Below are 23421 nucleotides of genomic sequence, written 5' to 3'. Positions count from 1 at the left end.
ACTTAATTCCAGGAGTCTCACAGAAAAAGACTAAACTGCATCATACATAAAAATCCTTTAAAAGCTACAAAATGCTGCACAAATATTATTATAATGACCAATAAAAGGAAAATAATTAACGACAACAGATTTTTACATTGTTGGCTCTCTGTAGAAATCACACCTATACAGACACAATCCCTAGTTTCTATCTCAATGCCTTCCTGTTCTATGATACAGTTTGGAAAGCATTAACTCACACACTTTTTCCCCACACACTGTCTCAGTTACTAGGGTCTGGCAAACAGACCCTCCTCTGGTCAGTGGCTCTCAACAACAGGAGGAGGAAACAGTGGTAAGGCGTACGCCCAGTCCCAGTCTCATCCATTCCGATGATGCCTTAACTAATGAGTTAGAACAGTGAAAAGTGAATCAGTTACAGGACTTACACACCAAAGTTTCTGACTCAAAACTTACCACAGAGCTCCAGGGGGCTCAGTGGTAAAGCATCTCCTGCCAATGCAGGAGACACGAGTTCCATCTCTGGGTTGGGAAGACCCCCTGGGCATGGAAATGGCAGCCCACTCCAGTATCCCTGCCTGGGAAATCCCATGGACAGAGGAGCCTGGTGGGCTATAGTCCATGGGGTTGCAATGAGTCACACACGACTTAGTGACTCAACAACAAAAATCAAGACTGTGGTACTGGCCTAACAACAGACATAGATCAATGGAATAATACTGAGAGTTCAGAAATAGACCTTCACATTTATGATCTATTGATTTTTCAACAGGATATGAAGATAATTCACTGGGGAAAAGGGTCTTTGTAGCAGTGGTGCTGAGATAACTGGGTATCTACAAGAAAAGCATGAAGTTGGACCTGTAGCTCACACCATATACTAAATGGATCAGACACCAAAATATAAAAGCTAAAACTAAAAAAGTCTTATTAGAAAAATGTAGGCAAAAATCTTCTTAATCTTGGAATAGGCAATGGTTTTGCAGAAATAACAGCAAGTGTGTAAAGTAACAAAAAAATAGATAAACTGGACTTCATCAAAATTTAAAACTTTTATGCTTTAAAAGGAACTATCAAGAAAGTGAAAACACTATCCACAGAATGAAAGAAAATATTTGCAAACCATATATCTGATATGGGACTTGTAGTCAAAATAAATAAATAGTACTTACAACTCAACAACAAAAAAGACAAAACAACTTAAAAACTGTCAAAGAATTTGAATAGACATTTCTCTAAACAAGATACAAAAATGTCCAATAAGCATATGAAAAGATAGTCATCAAGATTGTTATACAGCAGGGTAAGAAATATCCAGACCACAGTGACACAGTACTTCACACCGACAAGGAGGGCCATCATTAAAAGACAGACAATAACAGTTGCTAAGGCAGTGGAGAAACTGGAACTCTGATACACTGATGTCAGGAAGGTAAAATGGTGCAGCCACTCTGGAATATAGTCCGGCAGTTCCCCAAAAGGTTAAACACAGTTAGTGTTTGACCCAGCAATTCTACTCCTAGGTCTATCTATACCCAAGAGAAATGAAAACAAATGTCCACACAAAACCTTGTACACAAATGTTCATGGCTGCATTATTCACAATAACCACAAAGTGGAAACAACCCAAACTTCCATCAGCTGATGAACAGATAAATAGGATGTACTATAGCCACACAATGGAATATTATTCAGAGACAAAAATAAAGTACTGATGAATGCTACAACATGGATGAATCTTGCAAACATTATGCTTCATGAAAGAAGCCAGTCACAAAAGACTACATATTGTATGATTCCATTTGTACAAAATGTCCTGAAGGCAAATCTATAGAGACAAAAGTAGACCGATGGTTGCCCAGGGCTGGATGGTTGTGAAATTGGGAGGAAATGGGAAAGGATTGCTAAAAGGTATGGTGTATCTTTTGGGGTGATCTGAATGCAAAATTGATTATGACAGATATAAAGCAGTGAAGACACTAAAAGTCACTGAAATTTACACTTCAAATTACATCTCAATAAAGCTGTTACAATTAAAAAATAAAGCAGAGTCTGTGTTCAACGAGTAGATAATTGAAACATAGCAATAAAAGTAAAAACTGCTAATATAACTGAACTACATCCTCTTAAGTATTTTCTCCTTTCATTTGCTCAAATAGTAAATCAAAAATCAAAATCCAAGCAAATCATTTTACCACAGTCTCTACTTTTAAAAAGTAGCAAGGATCTCTGTCATTTCCATGCTTATAAAGCTAATATAAATTTGGGCAGTATCAGACCATAACAGAATTTGAATCTAGCTTCTGTGCAATCAGAGACACAGGTTATCCTCAGGATGACAGAAACTTGTATCTTAATTCAGAAATTTTTCCAGCTAGCTGCCAGTTTCCCACTGACATTGAGGAAATAGGAATGAGCACACCAGCACATTTACAGATTTTGAGTCTGCATTTTTGACGGCTCTGCGGAGTCCCCAAAGCCGCAGCATAGTCGTCTAGAAGCTAAGCTGGCGTGCAGGTCACTGAGGCAGTGAGCAGCTGCGGCCACTGGCAGCACCTCCAGCTCAGAGCGGGACCGACACGCGGGCCCCTGCAGAGGCCTCGGAGAGAGCCCTTCAAACGCCACGGGCCAGTTACGTTCTCACCGCACACCGAGACTCAGCAAAGCACCTCTACTATCCACAGAGAATACTCGATGTATATAACCGAATCCCACCCAGATCATGTGCACTTTCCTATGCCTATGATCCCACAGACCCTACCATTCTGGGAATAGAAACTTTTTTCTTAGATAAATCATAAAGTTTTGGTTTTAAATATTAATTCTAATGTTATAAAAGAATTAACTTAATCCAGCCTAAAAAGAAAAAAAGATTACTGCACTTTTACCTCAAAGACAACAATGACCCAAAAAAGTGAAAAGATACCTAGAAACTGTATAGGCAGATATTACCTATACAAAGAAATAATTTAACTGATCATCAAAATATTTTGCGCATACTCTTAAAAGATTTAAGTCTGTTGAAAATAGGAAAACCTGGGGGGGGGCAGGGGAGACCTTCAACAATACTACAGTAGAAGACAAACACATGCTTGTCCCTGTAATATGAACCCAAGAGTCGCTTAGCGGGCATCTTAAAAGAGATGCACTCAAGTTCCGAGGTCCCATCTCTAACCCGACACACCCACAGAAAATCCAAGGCCTACGGTAAACCCCTTAGCAAGCGCATGGCCATCGACGTGAGGGGCAGGGCTCGCGGTGAGCATCGACGTGAGGGGCAGGGCCCACATGGCCGTCGACGTGAGGGGCAGGGCCCGCAGCGGGTGTTGACGTGAGGGGCAGGGCCCGCAGGGGGCGGCAGGAACCCCCACTTACACCAGCGCAGCAAAGAAGACCCTATGCAACAGGGGAGCCACGAACATGAAGGTGGGCACGACCTTCGTCCCTGTCTGATCAGTCCATCAGCTATCTAGGGATCAAAGAAGCTGCACCCGTAGGCCTTGTTCTGAAGCAATGTGAGCTATCCAATCTTCACATGGTTAAAAGGATTACAGTGGAAGTTTCCATAAGCCAGCAAATCCACCGAACAAGCTATCTTTCTGCAATGTTATATGTCAGTATCTCAATAAAACTGGCGGGAAAAAATACAACTGAGTAGGTTTCTTTCTTGAAACTGAGGAGCTAATTATATGTGACATCTACATTTTTTTAATGAAAAACTATTAGAAATATTTTGCTTGCACAACCAGTACACTTTAACTAAGGCTCAATGAAAAAGTAAACCCCCAAATTTCCATAGTTAAAACATTTCTTTTTTACATTAAACAGAACTATGATTTAACCATTTTAGTTTATTTAAGGAATAAACATCATGTAATTTTCTTCCTCAGAATTTTCAGTTTCCATGCACATTTATAATATATTGGTTTAATCTAAGTTAAATTATTATCTGTAATAAGTCAAAACTAAATTAGAGTAATGCACCAGGAAATAATATATCTGATAGCAAAACTGCAAACTCTAATCATCACATATTATACAGGGATTACATTCATCAAAAAGGAGCCCTAAACAAGCTCATTAAAACAAAGCAATTAATTTATTTTGCCAATAATCTGTTTTCAAAGTTTAAACAAAGTTTTCAAAGTATATAAACTAAGTTCATATATTGTACCATTTCAGTTGTTTGTAAAGAAAGGTAACAGGAATAATATATGTGGTAAACACAGTTTATTAAAAAAAAAAAAAGATTCAAACATTAAAACAAATACTACCCTACGAAACAAGAGAGTTTAATTCAAACTGAAGTTTTTCCACAAATCAATCCATTTACACGAATTGGCCACCAAAGCTTAAACAAAGATGTGACGTCTGAAACAGCTCTAAGGTAACACAGCCTAAGTGTGACAAAAACACCTGACTACCCAACAGCTTCTCCTAACCAAGAAGTGATTTGTTCTAGTTGAGTGAAATATTCTTCGAACATTATTACTACAAGTTTATAAATGTGACTCCCGTGTAAAGAACTACAATAAATTCACTACAAACATTAAGTCTTATTAGAATCTTTCCTACACAAAAATGGCTGTCAATTAGCCATTTAGCCACCTACAGGTTTTTCACTTCCATTAATACCTAGAGCTGTTATCTTTGCTTTCATATTAAAACAAGCTCAGTTAAATCAGAAATCACACCAACAATGTACTCAATACTGAAGCGCGTCCTCTCGCCTCTGACGCACAGCGCTCCCATTTAAACTACACAACTCCGCAGTGGCTTGGTTCCAACACTGAACTGACATCAAAACACAAACTTCTTCAAGGAGTCAAACAGCCATCTTCCGACTACTGTACCAGATCCAAGATACAGCAGAAGCTAACTTCCCTCCTTCTACTCTACATATATCATTAATCAACTCCAAGCAAGCACTTTAACTTCCCATCAGTAAACTCAGACCAGATTGAGGGTATGTGGTCATAATGGAGAGAGTGTTTCAAACTTAACCTCACCGCCTCCAATCACCACAACCTAGGACTATAAGAAATAATGTAAACCATGAAGAAACACTGTTTAATGTTCCAGCACTTCTAAAAATCAATTTTCAGCAAGATAACAACTAAATAAATTATCAAACAGCAAATATTTTAGCCACAGTATTACTCTATCATGAAAGAAATCATTTAAAACTCCAACACCTCTTCCACTAAAAGATCATTGTATGTGTTACCCTATAATTCCATTATCTTACTGTTATTGCATTACTCTTTTTTTGGCAACTCCATCTACCATTACAAACAGATTCATGAAGATTCCATTTCTGCACGGAGACCACCACAACCACTGTCTTCACAGTCACTTAAGTCCAAAACAGAACCATGTTTTCGCTAATTAATCAGGCTCCAACAACAATAGTTGAGACATCACAGCAATAGTTCGATTACACCTTCTGCAAAAGATACAAATAAAAATCCATTAAGTACTTACCTACAGTTGGGGGGTGGGCCCAACGTAATTTCTGCAAGTTCCTTCTGAATTCTTGAAAATAAAGACAAAGAAAGTTACATTAAAATGTCTTTACTCTTTTAATATTCCATTAAATTTTACACTTTTACACTAATCTTTCCTATTTGTGCACTTTTAATTTGAAATACTATCACTGTATAAATCATCATACACAGTACCAACAAAGTAGCAATTTCTGCCACAGTTTCCACAGTGCATCTACAAAGAGGAGACCGGCCGCTATCTGTGCCTCCATCTCTCACCAACAGCACGACTTAAATCAAAACTTTAAGCCACTGCTGTGCTGTGCTTAGTCACTCAGGCAACTCTTTGCAACCCCAGAGACTGTAGCCCCCAGGTTCCTCTGTCCATGGGATTCTCCAGGCAAGAATACTGGAGTGGGGGGCCACTCCCTCCTCCAGGGGATCTTTCCAACCAAGGAATGGAACCAGGGTCTCCTGCATTGCAGGCGGATTCTATACCAGCTGAGCCACCAGGGAAACTCAAACCACTGCTAACGCTAAGCACACATATGCCTTCTGCAAAGGGGGAAAAAAGAATTTTTATTTTAAAAACCTGTTTTTACCCTCATGTGTTATTTTCATCTTTTATGTTTTACTTCACCTAACCCCCTATATGGGCTTCCCTGGTGGCTCAGTGGTAAAGAAGCCACCTGCCAATGCAGGAGACGTGGATTTCATTCTGGGCTAGGAAAATCCCGTAAAGGAAACGGCAACCCACTTCAGTATCCTGCCCCGAATGAAATGTCTGATACAGATACAACTATCACTTCTCTAAGTCGTGTGACTCAAGGTGGGGAAGACGTTATGAAATGGGTGTTTGTTGTTCACTGGTCAAGTCCTGTCTGACTCTTTTCGACCCCACAGACAGCAGCACACCAGGCTTCCCTGTCCTCTATCTCCCGGAGCTTGGTCAAACTCATGTCCATCGAGTCAGTGATGCCATCCAACCATCTCATCCTCTGTCGTCCCCTTCTCCTCCCGCCTTCAATCTTTCCCAGCATCAGGGTCTTTTCCAATAAGCGGGCTCTTCGCATCAGGTGGCCAAAGTATTGGAGCTTCAGCATCAGTCCTTCCAATGAATATTCAGGATTGATTTCCTTTATGATTGACTGGTTTGACCTCCTTGCAGTCCAAGGGACTCTCCAGAGTATTCACCAGCACCACAGTTCAAAAAGCATCAACTCTTCGGCGCTCATCCTTCTTTACCATCCACCTTTCTTTACCGTCCAATTCTCACATCAATACACAGACCAAGACTAACAAATCTAAAGCCAAAAATAAAAAACCTATTAATTCAGCTGTCCCACTGAGACTTCTTAGATTCTATAGTGTGTTCATGTGCATTTAAAGTACATATGGCACATAACTAAACAAGAGAAGTCTCAAATATCTGATAGAGAACACCCTTTGTGGATTCCACACAAAAGTGTAAATAAAACAGGCACTGTGAGGCACAACGCGTCACGTCCAGGTTAAAGGCAGTGAGCTGAGAGCACACACTCCCCCTCCACCCCGTCAGCGCCCCAGGTGACGGCGGGGCACACACACAGAGGGCAGAAAGGGATCAAGGACAGAGACAGGGGTGGTCACCACTGGCGGAGGAATTCCACTCTATTTGGAAGACAAAGTACATGCTGTGAATCAAACAGGTTGAGACGCTCCAGAGGGCACAGAGCATATAGGGTGTAATAAAGATACACCACTCAAGGGAGAAAAACAGTCACAAATCCCACAAGAGAAACAACTCTGTAAGAAAATCACAGATAGAACAGGCACGAAACTAAAACATAAAATACTTTCAATCCAGTAACAGATATTAAGGGATAAAAAGGAGGCATTTTGCCTAAATGCTATGATTCATTGCGTAGCTTTAAGATCCTAGTTCAGTCACTCAGTCGTGTCCGACTCTTTGGACCCCATGGACTGCAGCACGTCAGGCTTCCTGTCCACCACCAACTCCCAGAGCTTGCTCAAACTCATGTCCATCGAGTCAGTGATGCCATCCAACCATCTCATCCTCTGTCGTCCCCTTCTCCTCCTGCCTTCAACCTTTCACATCATCAGGGTCTTTTCCAATGAGTCAGTTCTTCACATCAGGTAGCCAAAATATTGGTGTTTCAACTTCCGCATCAGTCCTTCCAATGAATATCCAGGATTGATTTCCTTTAGGATGGACTGGTTGGATCTCCTTGCAGTCCAAGGGATTCTGAAGAGTCTTCTCCAACACCACAGTTCAAAAGCATCAATTCTTCGGCGCTCAGCTTTCTTTACGGTCCAACTCTCACATCCACACATGACAACTGGAAAAATCATAGCTTTGACTAGACAGACCTTTGTCGGCAAAGTAACGTCTCTGTTTTTCAATATGCTGTCTAGGTTGGTCATGGCTTTTCTTCCAAGGAGCAAGCATCTTTTAATTTCAGGGCTGTAGTCACCATCTGCAGTGATTCTGGAGCCCAAAAAATAAGTCTCTGTTGCCACTGTTTCCCCACCTATTTCCCATGAAGTGATGGGACCAGATGCCATGATCTTAGTTTTCTGAATGTTGAGCTTTAAGCCAACTTTTTCACTCTCCTCTTTCACTTTCATCAAGAGGCTTTTTAGTTCATCTTTGCTTTCTGCCATAAGGATGGTGTCATCTGTGTATCTGAGGTCACTGATATTTCTCCTGGCAATCTTGATTCCAGCTTGTGCTTCCTCCAGCCCAGCGTTTCTCATCATGCACTCTGCATATAAGTTAAACAAGCAGGGTGACAATATACAGCCTTGACGTACTCCTTTCTCAATTTGGAACCAGTCTGTTGTTCCATGTCCAGTTCTAACTGTTGCTTCTTGACCTGCATAAAGATTTCTCAGGAGGCAGGTCAGGTGGCCTGGTACTCCCATCTCTTTCAGAATTTTCAATAGTCTGTTGTGATCCACAAAGTCAAAGGCTTTGGCATAGTCAATAAAGCAGAAATAGATGTTTTTCTGGAACTCTCTTGCTTTTTCAATAATACAACGGATGTTGGCAATTTGATCTCTGGTTCCTCTGCCTTTTCTAAATCCAGCTTGAACATCTGGAAGTTCATGGTTCATGTACTGTTGAAGCCAGGCTTGGAAAATTTTGAGCATTACTTTGCTAGCATGTGAGATGAGTACAATTGTGAGGTAGTTTGAACATTCTTTGGCATTGCCTTTAGGACTGGAATGAAAACTGATCTTTTCCAGTCCTGTGGCCACTGCTCAGTCTTCCAAATTTGCTGGCATATTGAGTGCAGCACTTTCACAGCATCATCTTTTAAGATTTGAAATAGCTAACTGGAATTTCATCACCTCCACTAGCTTTGTTCGTAGTGATGCTTCCTAAGGCCCACTTGACTTAGCATTCCAGGATGTCTGGCTCTAGGTGAGTGATCACACCATCATGGTTATCTGGGTCCTGAAGATCTTTTTTGTATAGTTCTTCTGTGTATTCTTGCTACCTCTTTTTAATACCTTCTGCTTCTGTTAGGTCCATACCATTTCTGTCCTTTATTGAGCCCATCTTTGCATGAAATGTTCCCTTGGTATCTCTAATTTTCTTGAAAGAGATCTGTAGTCTTTCCCATTCTATTGTTTTCCTCTACTGCTTTGCATTGATCACTGAGAGATCCTAACACTGGACCTATAGGAAATCTAATCCTAACACCCCGTCTGGTCTGGCACTAAACAGGTAAACTTATACAGAGTTTATTGGCCTTTTATTACAGATAAAGCACAGATAACAAGTTGTAGTTGCACACTACAAAATGGAAATACTACTAACCATGAAGATGTAAAATCAAGTGTAGCTAATAGAAACCAACTAAAAGTGGATGGTGGGGGGGGGTGTGAGTAGATGGAAGGAAGAACAAAGGTATTAATACCCTCATTTTACAAAGTAAGGAACCAACGAGTATTGCTGAAACGTGAAGCAACGAGCAACAGTGGCTTAAATATACTACTTCATTTAGAAAGACAGCCAACACTCTTTTTTTAAGTATTTGTTTTAGTTGGAGGCTAGTTACTTTCCAATATTGTGGTGGTTTTCGCCATACATTGACATGAATCAGCCACAGGTGTACATGTGTCCCCCACCCTGAACCCCCCTCCCACCTCCCTCCCCATCCCATCCCTCCAGTACTTTTTAAAAAATATGAATATCATTAACTGGGAGGCGGGAAAAGAAAACAGGTGAACAAGCTGGTGAACATCCTCAAAATTCACAGCAAGAAGACAAAAGGTATTATTTAACAATTCAACAAGTAGGTATAAGTCTATTACTTAAGGTCAGGTAGAGTCAGCTAACAGGAACTGCCACAGGGAAAGTATCTCAACAGAAAACTGCTACTTTGTAATCAAAATGTCTCTGTGCTGTTTAATTTGCCAGCGGGAACATGAAAAACTTTTATAAACATTTTTTTATTTAAGCATAGGTGATTTACAATATTGTGCTAGTTTCAAGTATACAGAAAAGTGATTCAGATATATGTATCTGAATATGTGTGTGTATATTTGTGTGTGTATACATACACATACTCTTGTTTTTAAACTCAGAAAACCAAAAGAACAGGGATTCAAAACAGTATGCTCACAGTGTCAAAGAAAACAATTTTACTGTAAAAGAACTTCCTAGGGATTTTCAAATAATTCATCTTGCTTTATGCTTATACTGTCCCTTTGGTTTAAAAAATTGATGTCATAATTTTGTCACAGAATTCTGTAATGGAACTTGAAACCCCTCTAGATGTCTATCATTCTAAATCTAATTATTCAATACAAAAAGCAATTTACTGATAAACTTGACAATTTGGAGCAGTGAGTCAGTGCATTACAATATATTTTGAGCCACTGCTACCAAAGAATGGCTGTATTTCTCTTGACAGAAAAGATTATACTAAGAATTGCTATTTAAACGGTTGCAAGATGTCCTGCTGTTTTCAATGACAGCAATTCAATTCTATCTCAAAAGTTGTGATCATGGTATGTATTAAGTTTCTCAGTCTTGACATGTGGGGTAATAAGGAAGGCAGCTATTTCAGGCACTGTCCCTTAGGGTGAGGAAAAATGAAAAAGTATCAGTAATTTACACTTACAATGCACCTTTTACATGATGATCTTAGGCTATTAAAAGTGAATTAAATAAATCTCACAGAATTCTTTAAGTACTACCATTTTATCAGTTCCCATTTAGGAAACTCAGGCTAGTAACTGCATGCTGTTAAGGTGAAAAGACAAGCAATTATCTTGCTAAGTCAAACAAACAAAACAACATCTCCTCTCTCTTATGAGAACTTTTAAGACAAAATTATTTCTTTAGAAACAAATCCACTAGACAACTGTCTATATCTCCAATTTCTGTCCAGCAGTGCCACTTCCTTGGTTGTCATGATACATAAGTCAGCAACTGCACATGGTTACTGAAACAAGTCAGAAGCAAAATGCAGACTAAATTTCAGTTTGTACGACTTCACCTGAAACCTTAAATGTTCCAGGAACGGTAGGAGTTTACATGTGACTGTCATCTGCTAAAAAGAAAGAGGAGTGGGGGGCGGGGAAGGGGAGATAATTATGACTCATTCAGACTGAACTGAAGACCACAGCGACAAAACTGAACCCAAGTGGTGAAGACATGAAGCACTCATTTTAATACTAACATACTGGATTAATGGTTCAGAAAAATGAAGCAGTATATATACCGACGTGTCTCAAACACAAACACATATTCAAGCTTAAAGAAAATTCAGTAACTCACTCAGGGCCAAGTAGAACATGAATATATGGACTTGGGGATTCACAAAGGTATTTTCTTAACAGTTATTTAAAAAAAAAACTTCATCCACTTAGATGACTTTCTACATTCCCCTATGGTCTGCATTCCTCAAAACCTTCCAAAATGAACTCATTCTCAAAAGAAAACATCATGTAACTAGTTACTAAAATTTCTTAAATCTCAAAGTAATCTCTGAATTAACTTAGAAAACACAGGGCCACTGCAAGTAATAAATCCAGAGTTTAATTCTGAGTGGTGCTACATACTGTGCACCTATGACTCCAAACAACTGCTCGATTTTTAAGACAACCTAAATTAATGATTCTGCACATCAACTGTAAACTGCATCCTGATTTCAGGAACATTAAAAACTTAAAATGAACATTCAGAATCAATAAAATACAATAATTACAAAAGATTATCTATAAAGAGTACTTCATTCTCATGTGGAAAAGAAACAGATTAGCCCATATAACAAAATATCACAGTCAAATATACTGAAATCAACCTCCCAACCTAACAACAATTTAGAGTCTAAAACCAAATATCATTTCTAGGACAGTATTATATTGTATCCAATAAAATCACATCAAATTATGAAGAGAACAGACCATGCTAAAAGCATTCCGATTTTTTAAGAAATAATTTCATGCCAAAGAAGAGCAAAAATGCATCAAGAAGTAACTGTAATCTCCCTCTTAACTCTGAAACAGACAAAAATTAATTTATACCATTGTTTAAATAAAATTCCAATTTAATATTTTCTGTATCCAATATTACTTTGCCATAACACCTGAAAACTGAGATTTTTTTTGCAAGAAAACACATTTCTACACCTAATGATTAATTCTACAATTACAGCATATTTTATGCAACTGAACACCTATGTGCAAAGTACTTTTCTTGAGTTACTATAAAATGTATATATAATTACAGCATCTGAGCTTTACTATTTTAACAAAAAGCACTAAGTCCTCATAGCATTAACACAAACTTCATTTTTCTAAAATTTATCACATGGACTTAGTAAAATACTATTGTAGGCTTTAACTGGCACAAAGTCTAAGAACGACAGCATCAGTGTATGAAACCTTTCTGTGTGCCAAATAACAGCTTGATCACTTTCCATCCTCACGCTGGCCCTGCGAAGATGGGACTATTTCTGTCTCCATTTCACAGATGAGAAAGGTGAAGCTTGGAAATGTTAAACTATGTTTCTAATATCACAGAGCAACTAAATGCCAGGACCTAGCATTAGGTCTAACCCAGATTCTGTCTCTCCAGTGCAAGCTCTGCACTGCTGATTAACTCTCCCACAAAATGACACTATTTGGAAAAGATGTCTCATCTGCATAAAAATCAATTATCAATAATAATAAATGAGAATTTTATTGTGAAACTACCTCCACCTTTGATCTTCTGAACATATCAGTACTAGGATTCTAATCTCTGGGGAAGATCCAAGCCTCACAACAAACCCTAGGTTCTAAGGCAATCAGTCAATAAATACGACCCTACTATGCAAGGCACATGGTGAATTAAAACTATGTTTTGAGTCCCTGTCATCAAGATTCCCAATGTTTTTCCTCAGTTGTTAGAGCTCAGACAGAGGGACTTCCCTGGCGGCCCGGTGGCTAAGACTCCACACTCCCAACAGGGAGCCTGGGTTCCACCCCTGGTCAGGGAACCAGACCCACCTGCTGTGACTACAGAGATCCCGCATGCACAACTCAGGCCTGGTGCAGCCAAAACAGACACCTACTTAAAAAAAGAAAGGAACCCAAAGCAGAGATGGGGGACAAAATCAACTTCCACTATCAACTAGACTGGGGAGAAGGAAAGGAACAGAGTTCAACTTTTTAGTATTGGGTTTTTGTCTTTTACCTGAAAATTTGCCGTGAAGCAGCATTTTATATTCAAAAAAATAGTAAATGCCTAAACCCCCTCAGACACTCAACCATAAGCCACCCAGAAACTGTGTAGAGGAAAGTCATCAGTCACAGTCTGAAAATCACAGATTCACAAGAATAAATTTGCCAACGGAGTGACTTTTTTTCAGCCAGGAAGCAACTTAAAAGGCATTTCTTACTTTCCCCAATGCCGTACTACTAATTCCTATCATGTGCCCATCAGACACTGTCCTGGATTCTTCACACACACACACTCAGAAATAAACTTTATCCCCAATTTAAAGAGTGGGGAAAAGGAAAACTAGGTTTGAATACGTAATCTCAACTTTGTACACACTGTGGGAAAACGAAGTAAAGAATGACTGTTACCGAACAAGCCTCACCCAATCCCAGCTTTCACACATGGCCCAGTTTCCACTCCCCCGGCAGACTGCGGGCCTTGCTCCGACGCCGGCACAATGCCCGGCCGCGCTCCACGGGGCGCCCGCCGGTGGGGAGCACTCCCAGACGATCGTCCTCCCCGGCCCCCGCAGCACCCTCACTCTCAGGGGCTGTGTGCGCCTAGTCGCTCAGCCGTGTCCCACTCTTGGCGACCCCACAGGCTCCTCTGTCCATGGGATTCTGCAGGCAAGAACACTGGAGTGGGCTGCCTCACCCTCCTCCAGGGGATCTCCCCGACCCGGGTCCGCGCTTTGCAGGCGGATTCTTTCCTGTCTGAGCCACAGGGACGCCCTCAGTCAGGCGGGCCGCAGTCTGTACCTGAGGATCTCCTGCCCACGCACACCCACGCACCTCCCTTCCTTCCTCTAAACGTCCTGTTTCTCCATCCCCGCTCCGTTCCACCCTAGTCCACGGCATTCCCTGCAGCCGGTCGTTCTGCGCTGTGACCGGGCAGCTGGCCGGGCCCTGAGCCGAGGCCCCTGGAGCTGCGCTGTGCCCGCAGGAGCGCATGGGGCCCTCCCCGCCGTCCAATACAGAGGTTAGAAGGCCTCAAGTCCCAGGCCGTCTCACTTTCTCACGGCTCCTTCAGCAGAGGGCGGGCATCCGCAACCCGCTTCCAGGACAGGGAAGCTGGCTACCCGAGGCCCTTAGAATGGACGGCGCACTCTAACAACTCTCCCCAGAAAGGCACGGCCTGCAGGGGGCCTGACAGAGGTCTTCCCAACCTGTGGACTGACTCGACCAGAGAGAAGCAAGCTCCTCCAGCCCACACGGGTACGACCTCTGGGATGGGTTCCCTCATCCACACCAACAGTAAAGGATGAAGCTGTCACTCAACGGTCAGTCCACAAGGCCCCAAATTCTCAGACAGTACATCACAGGGCCAGGAAAGACTACTAGATTCAATTCACCTTTAGATTATTTACCAAGAGATATTCTATAATGTAACAGTATTAAAGTGTATATTCCCTCTGCTGAGTCCAATGACATGCCAATCACCCTAAGCAACTGATGTGGCAGCAAAGAATCACCCAAAATATCCTGCTTCCAGATCTACCTGTTCTCTGGAGGAAAAGAAAATCTGTTATCAAGACTAAACCACTGCCTGATATAATGAAAACGACATGCATCTGTTCTTCAGTTCAGCTCAGTCGCTCAGTTGTGTCTGACTCTTGGTGACCCCATGGACTGCAGCACACCAGGCTTCCCTAGCCATTACCAGCTCCCGGAGTTTGCTCAAACTCATGTCCATTGAGTCAGTGATGCCTTCCAACCATCTCATCCTCTGTTGTCCCCTTCTCCCACCTTCAATCTTTCCCAGCATCAGGGTCTTTTCCAATGAGTCAGTTCTTCCCATCAGGTGGCCAAGGTATTGGAGCTTCAGCATCAGTCCTTCCAATGAATACTCAGGACTGATTTACTTTAGGGTTGACTGGTTGGATCTCCTTGCAGTCCAAGGGACTCTCAATAGTCTTCTCCAACACCACAGTTCAAAAGCATCAATTCTTCAGTGCTCAGTCTTCTTTATGGTCCAACTCTCACATCCATACATGACCACTGGAAAACCATAGCTTTGACTCGGACCTTTGCTGGGAAAGTAATATCTCTGCTTTTTAATATGCTATCTAGGTGGGTCATAGCTTTTCTTCCAAGGAGCAGGCGTCTTTTAATTTCAGGGCTGCAATCACCATCTCCAGTGATTTTGGAGCCCCCAAAATAAAGTCTGTCACTGTTTCCATCGTTTCCCCATCTGTTTGCCATGAAGTGATGGGACCAGAAGCCATGATCTTAGTTTTTTTAATGTTAAGTTTTAAGCCAACTTTTTCACTCTCCTCTTTCACCCTCATCAAGAGGCTCTTTAGTTATTCTTCGCTTTCTGCTGAAAGGGTGGTGTCATCTGCAGATGTGAGGTTATTGATATTTCTCCTGGCAATCTTGATTCCAGCTTGTGCTTCAACCAGCCCAGCATTTCTCATGATGTAGTCTGCATAAAAGTTAAATAAGCAGGGTGACAATATACAGCCTTGACGTACTCCTTTCCCTATTTGGAATCAGTTATTGTTCCATGTGAATCCATCTGTTGTTCCATGTCCAGTTCTAACTGTTGCTTCTTAACCTGCATACAGATTTCTCAGGAAGCAGGTAAGGAGGTCTGTATTCCCATCTGTTTAAGAACTTTCCACAGTTTGTTGTTATCTACAGTCAAAGGCTTTAGCGTAGTCAATGGAGCAGAAGTAGGTGTTTTTCTGGAATTCTCCTGCTTTTTCTATAATCCAACAGATGTTGGCAATTTGATCTCTGGTTCCTCTGCCTTTCCTAAATCCAGCTTGAGCATCTAGAAGTTCAGGGTTCACGTATTGTTGAAGCCTGGCTTGGAGAATTTCGAGCATTACTTTGCTAGAATGTGAGATGAGTGCTATTGTGCAGCAGTTTGAGCATTCCTTGGCATTGTCTTTCTTTGGGGTTGGAATGAAAACTGATCTTTTCCAGTCCTGTGGCCACTGCTGAGGTTTCCAAATTTGCTGGCATATTGAGTGCAGCACTTTTACAGCATCACCTTTTAGGATTTGAAATAGCTCAGCTGGAATTTCATCACCTCCACTAGCTTTGTCATAGTAATGCTTCCTAAGGCCCACTTGACTTTGGACTCCAGGATGTCTGGCTCTAGGTGAGTGATCACACCATCGTGGTTATCTGGGTCCTGAAGATCTTTTTCGTATAGCTCTTCTGTGCATTCTTGCTACCTCATCTTAATATCTTCTGCTTCTGTTAGGTCTGTACTGTTTCTGTCCTTTATTGTGCCCATCTTTGCATGAAATGTTCCCTTAGTATCTTGAAGAGATACCAATTTTCTTGAAGAGATCTCTAGTCTTTCCCATTCTATTGTTATTAACTCCCACATTTCTCACTTTACTAACAGTGAGTGTAAATAATCATCCAGTAACTATTTCAATAGACTCCCACTTTTATTCTCTGCTGCTCAATAAAATAAAATAGTAATGGTCAAGGAACCATAAAACAAATTATCACACTTTTACATGCACTTTCCTATTCATAGTCACCTAACAATACATATACACACACTATGGATACATAGTTTATAATTTTGCCATGCTGTTTAACTGACTTTAAACACCAAAAAGTTCATATTGCATATAACTAAGATCATGAAAAAGAAATAACCTTGAAGAAGAAAAAATCCATGAACTTCATGGTCCATATCCCAGAAAAATGATTAAATGCAAGAGAAAGTCAGACTTAAGGTGATAAATTGATACTAAAAGCAAAGAAGTTCCCGTAACTGAGGTACCTTTTAGCACTAGTAGACAGTTTAGCAGCTGTTTTGCTGGATATCTTCCCCTCCTTCTTCTTCGGCTGAACCTGCTCTCTCTCTGGTTCCCACTAGACACTCTCACGCTGGTCTCCATCGGAGCTTCCTCCACTAGTGCCCGGACTGTCGTCAACTCTTTGTGCCTCAGTGGACATTTTAGATCCTGGATTAAAGAGTCAAAAAAATCATTTATTCAGTTGGGGAAGGACTGCAGAAAGGTCGCTCGAGAACAGAGAGAAAGTGAATCTTAACAGGAACCAAAGAAAACTCACTATAGAATGAATGACTTGCTCACTTTACCTAACAGCTTTGGGAGTTGCCAAAACTTTTCCTTCATCCATTCAAAATGTATTGAGAAAAGAAATGAAAACAAATATATATACACAATATGTTCACAGCAACACTATTCACAGAACCAAAAAGAGGAAACAACTCAAATACCCACCAGCTGACAACGAACAGATAAACCAAATGTGGGATATCCAAGCAATGGAATGCCATCCAGCCACATAAAGGAACGGAGTACAGTATGTGCAAGCTACACCGTGGATGAACTTTGAAAACACGATGTTCAGTGAAAGACACCAGGCACAAAGGGCCGCAAATGGCACGAACCGTCCAGAATCGGCGAGTGCGCAGAGACAGAAAAGTCAGTGAGTGATTGCCAGGGGCTGGGAGTGAGGGAAGAATGGGAACGGTACAAAGCTAAGAAGTGCAAGGTTTCCTTGTGGGGTGATAAAAATGTTCTTATATTAGATAATGGTGATATACAGCTCTAAATATTCTAAAAACCACTGAGCTATACATTTTAAAAGAGTGAATTTTGCAATACATGAATTATGTGTCAATAAAGCATCATCGAAAAAGAAAAAAAACTGCGCTACCCACCAGGCACTGTGCCGGGCTCTTGAGTCCTAGGATAAGCAAGTTGATTCAGTGGGTAAGACTACTTGCTAGGGGCTGTAACAGAGGTCAGTAAAAATGGCCAAAGAACACAGGGATAGAGCAAATGCTGGCACCAATACCACATGAATACATCCTCCGGCTGGGCTACAATTAAAATCCTCTAAGTCAGTCAACTGTTTTAAGTAACCTTTGTGATAACAGAAGAACACAGAGGCCTCCGTGATTCTAAATAGAAGCTGAACTGCAGGACGGTGCCAGCCCTGATCCAACAATTTACCAAGCAACCAGGTTCCACAGGAGATGAAGGCTGTATGGAGACATTAGGGGCCTGTCTTTCCCCCCACGGTCTGGATGAAACATACCTCGAGGCTTTCAAAGTCCCTTTGCTCCACAAGCAACTCTGATTACCAACTCAATCTTCTCAATATCTTGGTACATGGGTAAGCTGTTACAACCTAGATAATGCACAAAAAAATTCCAGTTCTCTCTTGCTAACAATCATTCTATCATAATTGATTTCTGAGTCTGATTACCATGAGTACATCCCCTGTGACCCAACTAGCTTAGACTTTACTGACAAATCCAAAACCGAACTGATAAAACCCATGCCCACACTCTCACCATGTTACTGCCACCTCATAACTACCGGAGCTGGTACACCTACCTTCTGGGGCGCCTCTCTTCAAAACACAGAACTACCTTTAAGGAGTGACATCAACACCACAAAGTACCCCTTTAAGAACCACAAATAAATGGGAACAAATTCCTTTTGAAAAAGATACTATGTAACTCTTAGTCAAATTAAGAGTTAAAACTGTATTTGCTGGATCAAAAATAAGACTTAATATGTAAGAGAAAGATACCTCAAATAAAGCACTGTTTGATTACCAGAACTGGTCCAAATGTAGAGCTAGCTGACCATAATTAAAATTCTTCCTCACTGAAGATTTAACTTATAGCTCGCTCTATTTCACTTGTAGCTTGCTCTAAATCAAAGTGATTTCATGAGACAGAACTTGAAGTGGTTGAAATGAGAAAGGTTAAGACAAACCTGAAGGAGAAGTGAGGACGCGGGAAGCAGAGCCGGTGAGGAGCCAGCAGAAATCCTGAGTGCCTTCACTAAGGCATCACCAGACACAGCCCCATCACCCTCAGCAGCTCCCTTCCTCCACGCCAAAGAAAGAGAGGTCTGCCCAGGCAGCTCTGAAGCAGGGAACGCGATGGCTTTCCCCTGTAAACGAGCACAACCGTCTCCTCAGCTGGAGCATCTTCTAGGAGCACTCGAGTCACTTAACAGAATCCCGAGATTTTATATCAGCATGTTCCACATCCAGCTCAAACAGTCCTAACGTATTTCTTGCTTTCTTTTTTTTTTTTTTAATTTTTATTTCACATAAAATTCTCATCCTTGGATTTAATGCTGAATTTTTTTTCAGCTTACTTCTTTCAGTAAAAAAAAATATATATATATATATATATATATATATATATATATATATATATGAGTTTAAACCCTTGTAAGTATGTACATAAGAGCCTGTGAGAACAGCTGTGCATGGGAGTAAGAAAGAGAGTAATTCTTAGAGAAAGGCCCTCACATGCAGCAAAACGCTGCTGGCAATATTTTGAGATATGTGAAACGAGTGAGAAATCCTTTTATATGTCTTAAACTGGAAGCAATCCATTAGTTGACAAATACATGAAAACCTAAATGGAATAAAATTCTTTTTTACTGAAGCTCCAGTTTTAGTTTGATAAACTATGCCTAGAATTTCAGTTGCATATTACACTAGTTATAAAGCTACATATTCATCTTAATATTCTTATTTATGTGTAATTACATAATATCTAATAATGCCATGAGCATATATAATTACTTAAAAGACTACTCAGTGATATAATCTAAGCCACAGTCTGAAATCCACATTTCATAAACTGCCCCACAGTATCAGAAGACTAAAATTAGTCTCACTAGGGAACTATTAAAATACCCAAATAGATGTATAATTTCTACAGTTTCACAGTAAGGAAAAAAAATTTCCACTTTTGACCTAAGAAGCCTTATTTCATCCAAATCAACCTATGGATGATAAATTCACCTAAGGCCACAAATAACCACTATAAAAGAAGCTTTCAGAAACAAAGTTTTCATATCCTGTTCAAATACTAAGAGTAAGGGGAAGTTCTGTGGGTTTTATTAATAGTTTTTGAGTGTCTAATTACAGAAACAGTGTGGGGAAAAATTACTGCACTACTTAGGTGGCAACTAATTTTTATGAAGAAAAAATAGTCTATACACATTTTAATTAGCTGCAAGACTGGTGTTCTGTCTCTCTTAAAGTACAAATGAGTAAAAAAAAAACTTTCTGGGCTTCCCTGGTGACTCAATAGTAAAGAATCCGCCTGCCCATGCAGGGTTCAATCCCTGGTCTAGAAGATCCCACATACTGCAGAGCAACTAGGCCCCTGCACCCCATCTCCTGAAGTCTGCGCGCCCTAGAGTCGCGGGCTCCTCCGCCACCGACGAAAAGACCAGCGCAGAGCAGCCCGGGCTCGAGGCAACGAGGGAGAAGCCCCTGCAGAAACCAAGACTCAGGACAGCCAAAAATAAACCACTTTTTTTTTAATTTCCTGAATTAAAACTCTCTCAATGTTATCTTCAAGGGACTCCTGCATCCCCAGCACAGAGGGTATAGGTTCAATCCCTGGTTAGAGAACTAAGATTCCACAAGCGGCAGGGCAGAGACAAAAGAGAAATACAGGAAGTGAATGTTATCTTCTAAATCAGCGCTTACTTTTAAGATGAATTCTTAAATAGCTAATTGGATCCAATTATCTAATCTAGAGTGAAGATAAACTGGAATCCCAGGGTTATAAACACAGAGCTACTCTTCCATGATAGTTTCAAAGATATTAAGATTTTTACTTTGCACTCAAATACTCAGTTTCTAAACATAAAATAGTAAAATTGAACTTTCCTCAAAGAAGTGTTAGATTAAAAGTCTGAATACTGTTCTTTCTTCAACTCAAAAATTATCTAAAAGGGAATTAGCTATGTATTCTATACGGTAAATTACAGTCCTGGAAATTAGCAACATATGAAAATAAACTCACATGTTCCATAGAAATGAGATGATTTGGTGATAAATATTATCGATAACATAGAAACAACTATAGTCACTCCGTGAATCCGGATTACCGTCCAGATAAGACGGTATAAAACTGTATAAAACTCGCAGTATAAGACTGCAGAAGCAAGTGTTCCTTTGAGCTTTCACAACAGGAAAACGCTTAATTCGGTCCTGTTTCTTGCCACTTGCCTTCCCAGTCGGGTTTCTAAACTTTTCTAAAATGTAAAATTAAATTATTTATATTACCTTTAACTCACCTGCAAGGATATTTATGCAGGAAATAATAGTGGAACACCCAAGATTTGAGGAAAAGGTGCTATGGTGTGGCGGTGAGCACCTTTCTATAATGGGGTATGACATTATATGCAAACCCTCCATCACTGGCATCAGCCCACAGACAAAACTCTCCAGAGCCAAAGGGCATCCAAACTGAGTCAACACAAATTTTTAGATTCCCAAGGTCCAGAACGAATTCTCACCTATTCAGAAGCATACTTTTTTAAGAATCGAAGATTTAAAAAAAAAAAAAAAAAACAACAACCAAGAAGAATTTAAAATCTTTCTGAAGGGCGAGATGGCAAGATACTCTTAAGGTAAACCCTACCATTTCCTTCTGCACTTTTAAATAAAAAAATATTTGCGTACACGCTCAAGAATACACAATGCAAAATGGTGAATCTGGGCAACATGCAAATGGGTCTAACAGCCACCAAGCCAGGACGGGGTCCTTGCAGAGCGGCCTTAATTTCCTTAAGAGAAGATGGATTGGACATTTCTGGTCGGTCGTGGGGGGGCGGGGGGCGAAGCCACAAGAAGCTCCGCTTCATCTTCATTAGAAATAGTAAAGGGCAAGAGGATGAAAACCCAGAGAGCGAGGAGATACGGCGGGAGTAGACGGAAGGGGGGCGCTGGGGGTGGAACCCGGCTTCGAACCGAGCCAGCGGGGCTGCGGAGGACCGAGACCAGGAAAACGGGCTCGGACCGCGGACTGCGGGCTTCACAAAGCGGGGACAACACACGGCCCGCCGCAGGGCGGACGCCGCACGGCCCCCGGCCGCGGGTGGAGGAGGGACCCGCAGGGACCCCGCGGGCGGCGATGATGGGGGGCAGATCCGCAGGGACCCCGCGTGCGGCCGGGCCGGCACTTCCCCGTGACACTCGTCCTGCACTTTCCCGGAGACTTGGTTCCGGGAGCGCTGGACAGGGAAGGGGCGGCGGGCGGCGAAAGACTGGGACGCGAGGTCCGAAGGGGGAGGGGGCGCCGGGGGGGGGGGAGGGAGGGGGAGGGGCGCGGGGCTTCGGGCACCTGAGCGAGGCCGTCCGCGCGGTCGCGGGATCGAGCCCCAGCCCGGGGACAGAACGCTGAGGGGACGCGGGGGGCAGGGGCGCTGACGAGGCCCCGGGGGGCGGCGTCCCCGCGGGCCGTCCGGTCTCCGAACCTGCACCCCCGCCCCGCACAGCGGACCGCCCGGCCACGCCTGTGCCCGCCGGACTCACCCCCGGCGCCGCCGCCGCGCCCGGCCGTTCCAGCTCCGGCTGCCCAGCCTGCTGCCCGCGGCTGGCGCTGTCGCCGCCCCTGAGTCCTGGAAAGTGGAGCCGCCGCCGCCGTGCGCCGCCGCCGCCGCCGCCGCCGTGCGCCGCCGCCGCCGCCGTGCGCCGCCGCCGCCCGGCCGTCCGCGCGCGCGCCCGGGAGAGAGCGCGAGCCCCGCGCCGCCCCGCCCCCTCCCCGCCGCGCGCGCCCGCGGGGCGCCGAGGGAAAGTGAAGTGACAGCCGAGCCCCGCGAGCGGACGGCGGCGGGGGCGGGCGAGGGGCGCCCCCCGGGACGGAGCGCCGGGGCCCGCGAGACGCGGGAGGGAGGCTGCCGGCCGGTCGGGAGGGCCGCGGGCGCCTTGACGGGCGCGCGCGTTAAAGGGACGCGCTGCCGGGTGCGGCTCGCCCTGAGGCAAGGCAGGAGCGGCGCTTCACCGCCTGCCTCTGCCGCCCTGGCGACGCCCCGGCTCGGAGCTCTCTCCCGGCGGCTGCGGCGCGAACCCGGGGGCACTCACCCCGGACGCGCGATGCCCACGCGCGCCCGGGGGTGGAAAACTTCCCGCCGGCCGGCGAAGCGGCCCGGGCTGAGGCGGGCTCCTCGGCCGGCTCTGCGGCGCGGCGGGCCCTCCGCCCCTGGGGCCGGGGCTGGGGGGTCCATGCGGGTGGGGGCAGGCGGAAGCTTTGGGAACAGGAGCGGGGCTGTGGGTGACCCCACGACACGGGGTGTGTGTGCGTGTGTGTTTGTGTGTTACTCAGTCGTGTCCGACTCTGCGACCCCACAGGCTGTAGCCCCCCAGGCCCCTCTGTCCGTGGGATTCTCCAGGCAACAATACTGGACTGCGTTGCCATTTCTTCCTCGAGGGGATCGTCCCC

The 23421-nt window shown here is 43.0% G+C and overlaps 1 protein-coding gene across 5 annotated transcripts in view; it reads right to left on the bottom strand.

The window, feature by feature from the left end:
* Positions 1-22636, bottom strand: part of LOC122696617 (poly(A)-specific ribonuclease PARN-like) — a 256073-nt gene extending 233437 nt beyond the window's left edge. For 4 of the 5 annotated variants that reach the window (XM_043906867.1, XM_043906869.1, XM_043906871.1 and 1 more), the window contains exons 1-3: positions 22515-22636; positions 16960-17143; positions 5485-5535 (exon numbers count right to left, since the gene is read on the bottom strand). In XM_043906867.1, the coding sequence (XP_043762802.1) occupies positions 5485-5535; positions 16960-17077 (169 nt within the window). In that variant the 5' untranslated portion in view covers positions 17078-17143; positions 22515-22636. The remainder of the gene's footprint in view (positions 1-5484; positions 5536-16959; positions 17144-22514) is intronic. The other variant, XM_043906870.1, reaches the window with a different exon arrangement.
* Positions 22637-23421: the final 785 nt, after the last annotated feature.

Source organism: Cervus elaphus, chromosome 6 (assembly GCF_910594005.1).
Source record: "Cervus elaphus chromosome 6, mCerEla1.1, whole genome shotgun sequence".
NCBI classification, from domain to species: Eukaryota; Metazoa; Chordata; class Mammalia; order Artiodactyla; family Cervidae; genus Cervus; species Cervus elaphus.
The sequence above is the reverse complement of the archived record's forward strand: the minus strand, read 5'-3'. Positions and strand labels throughout refer to the sequence as shown.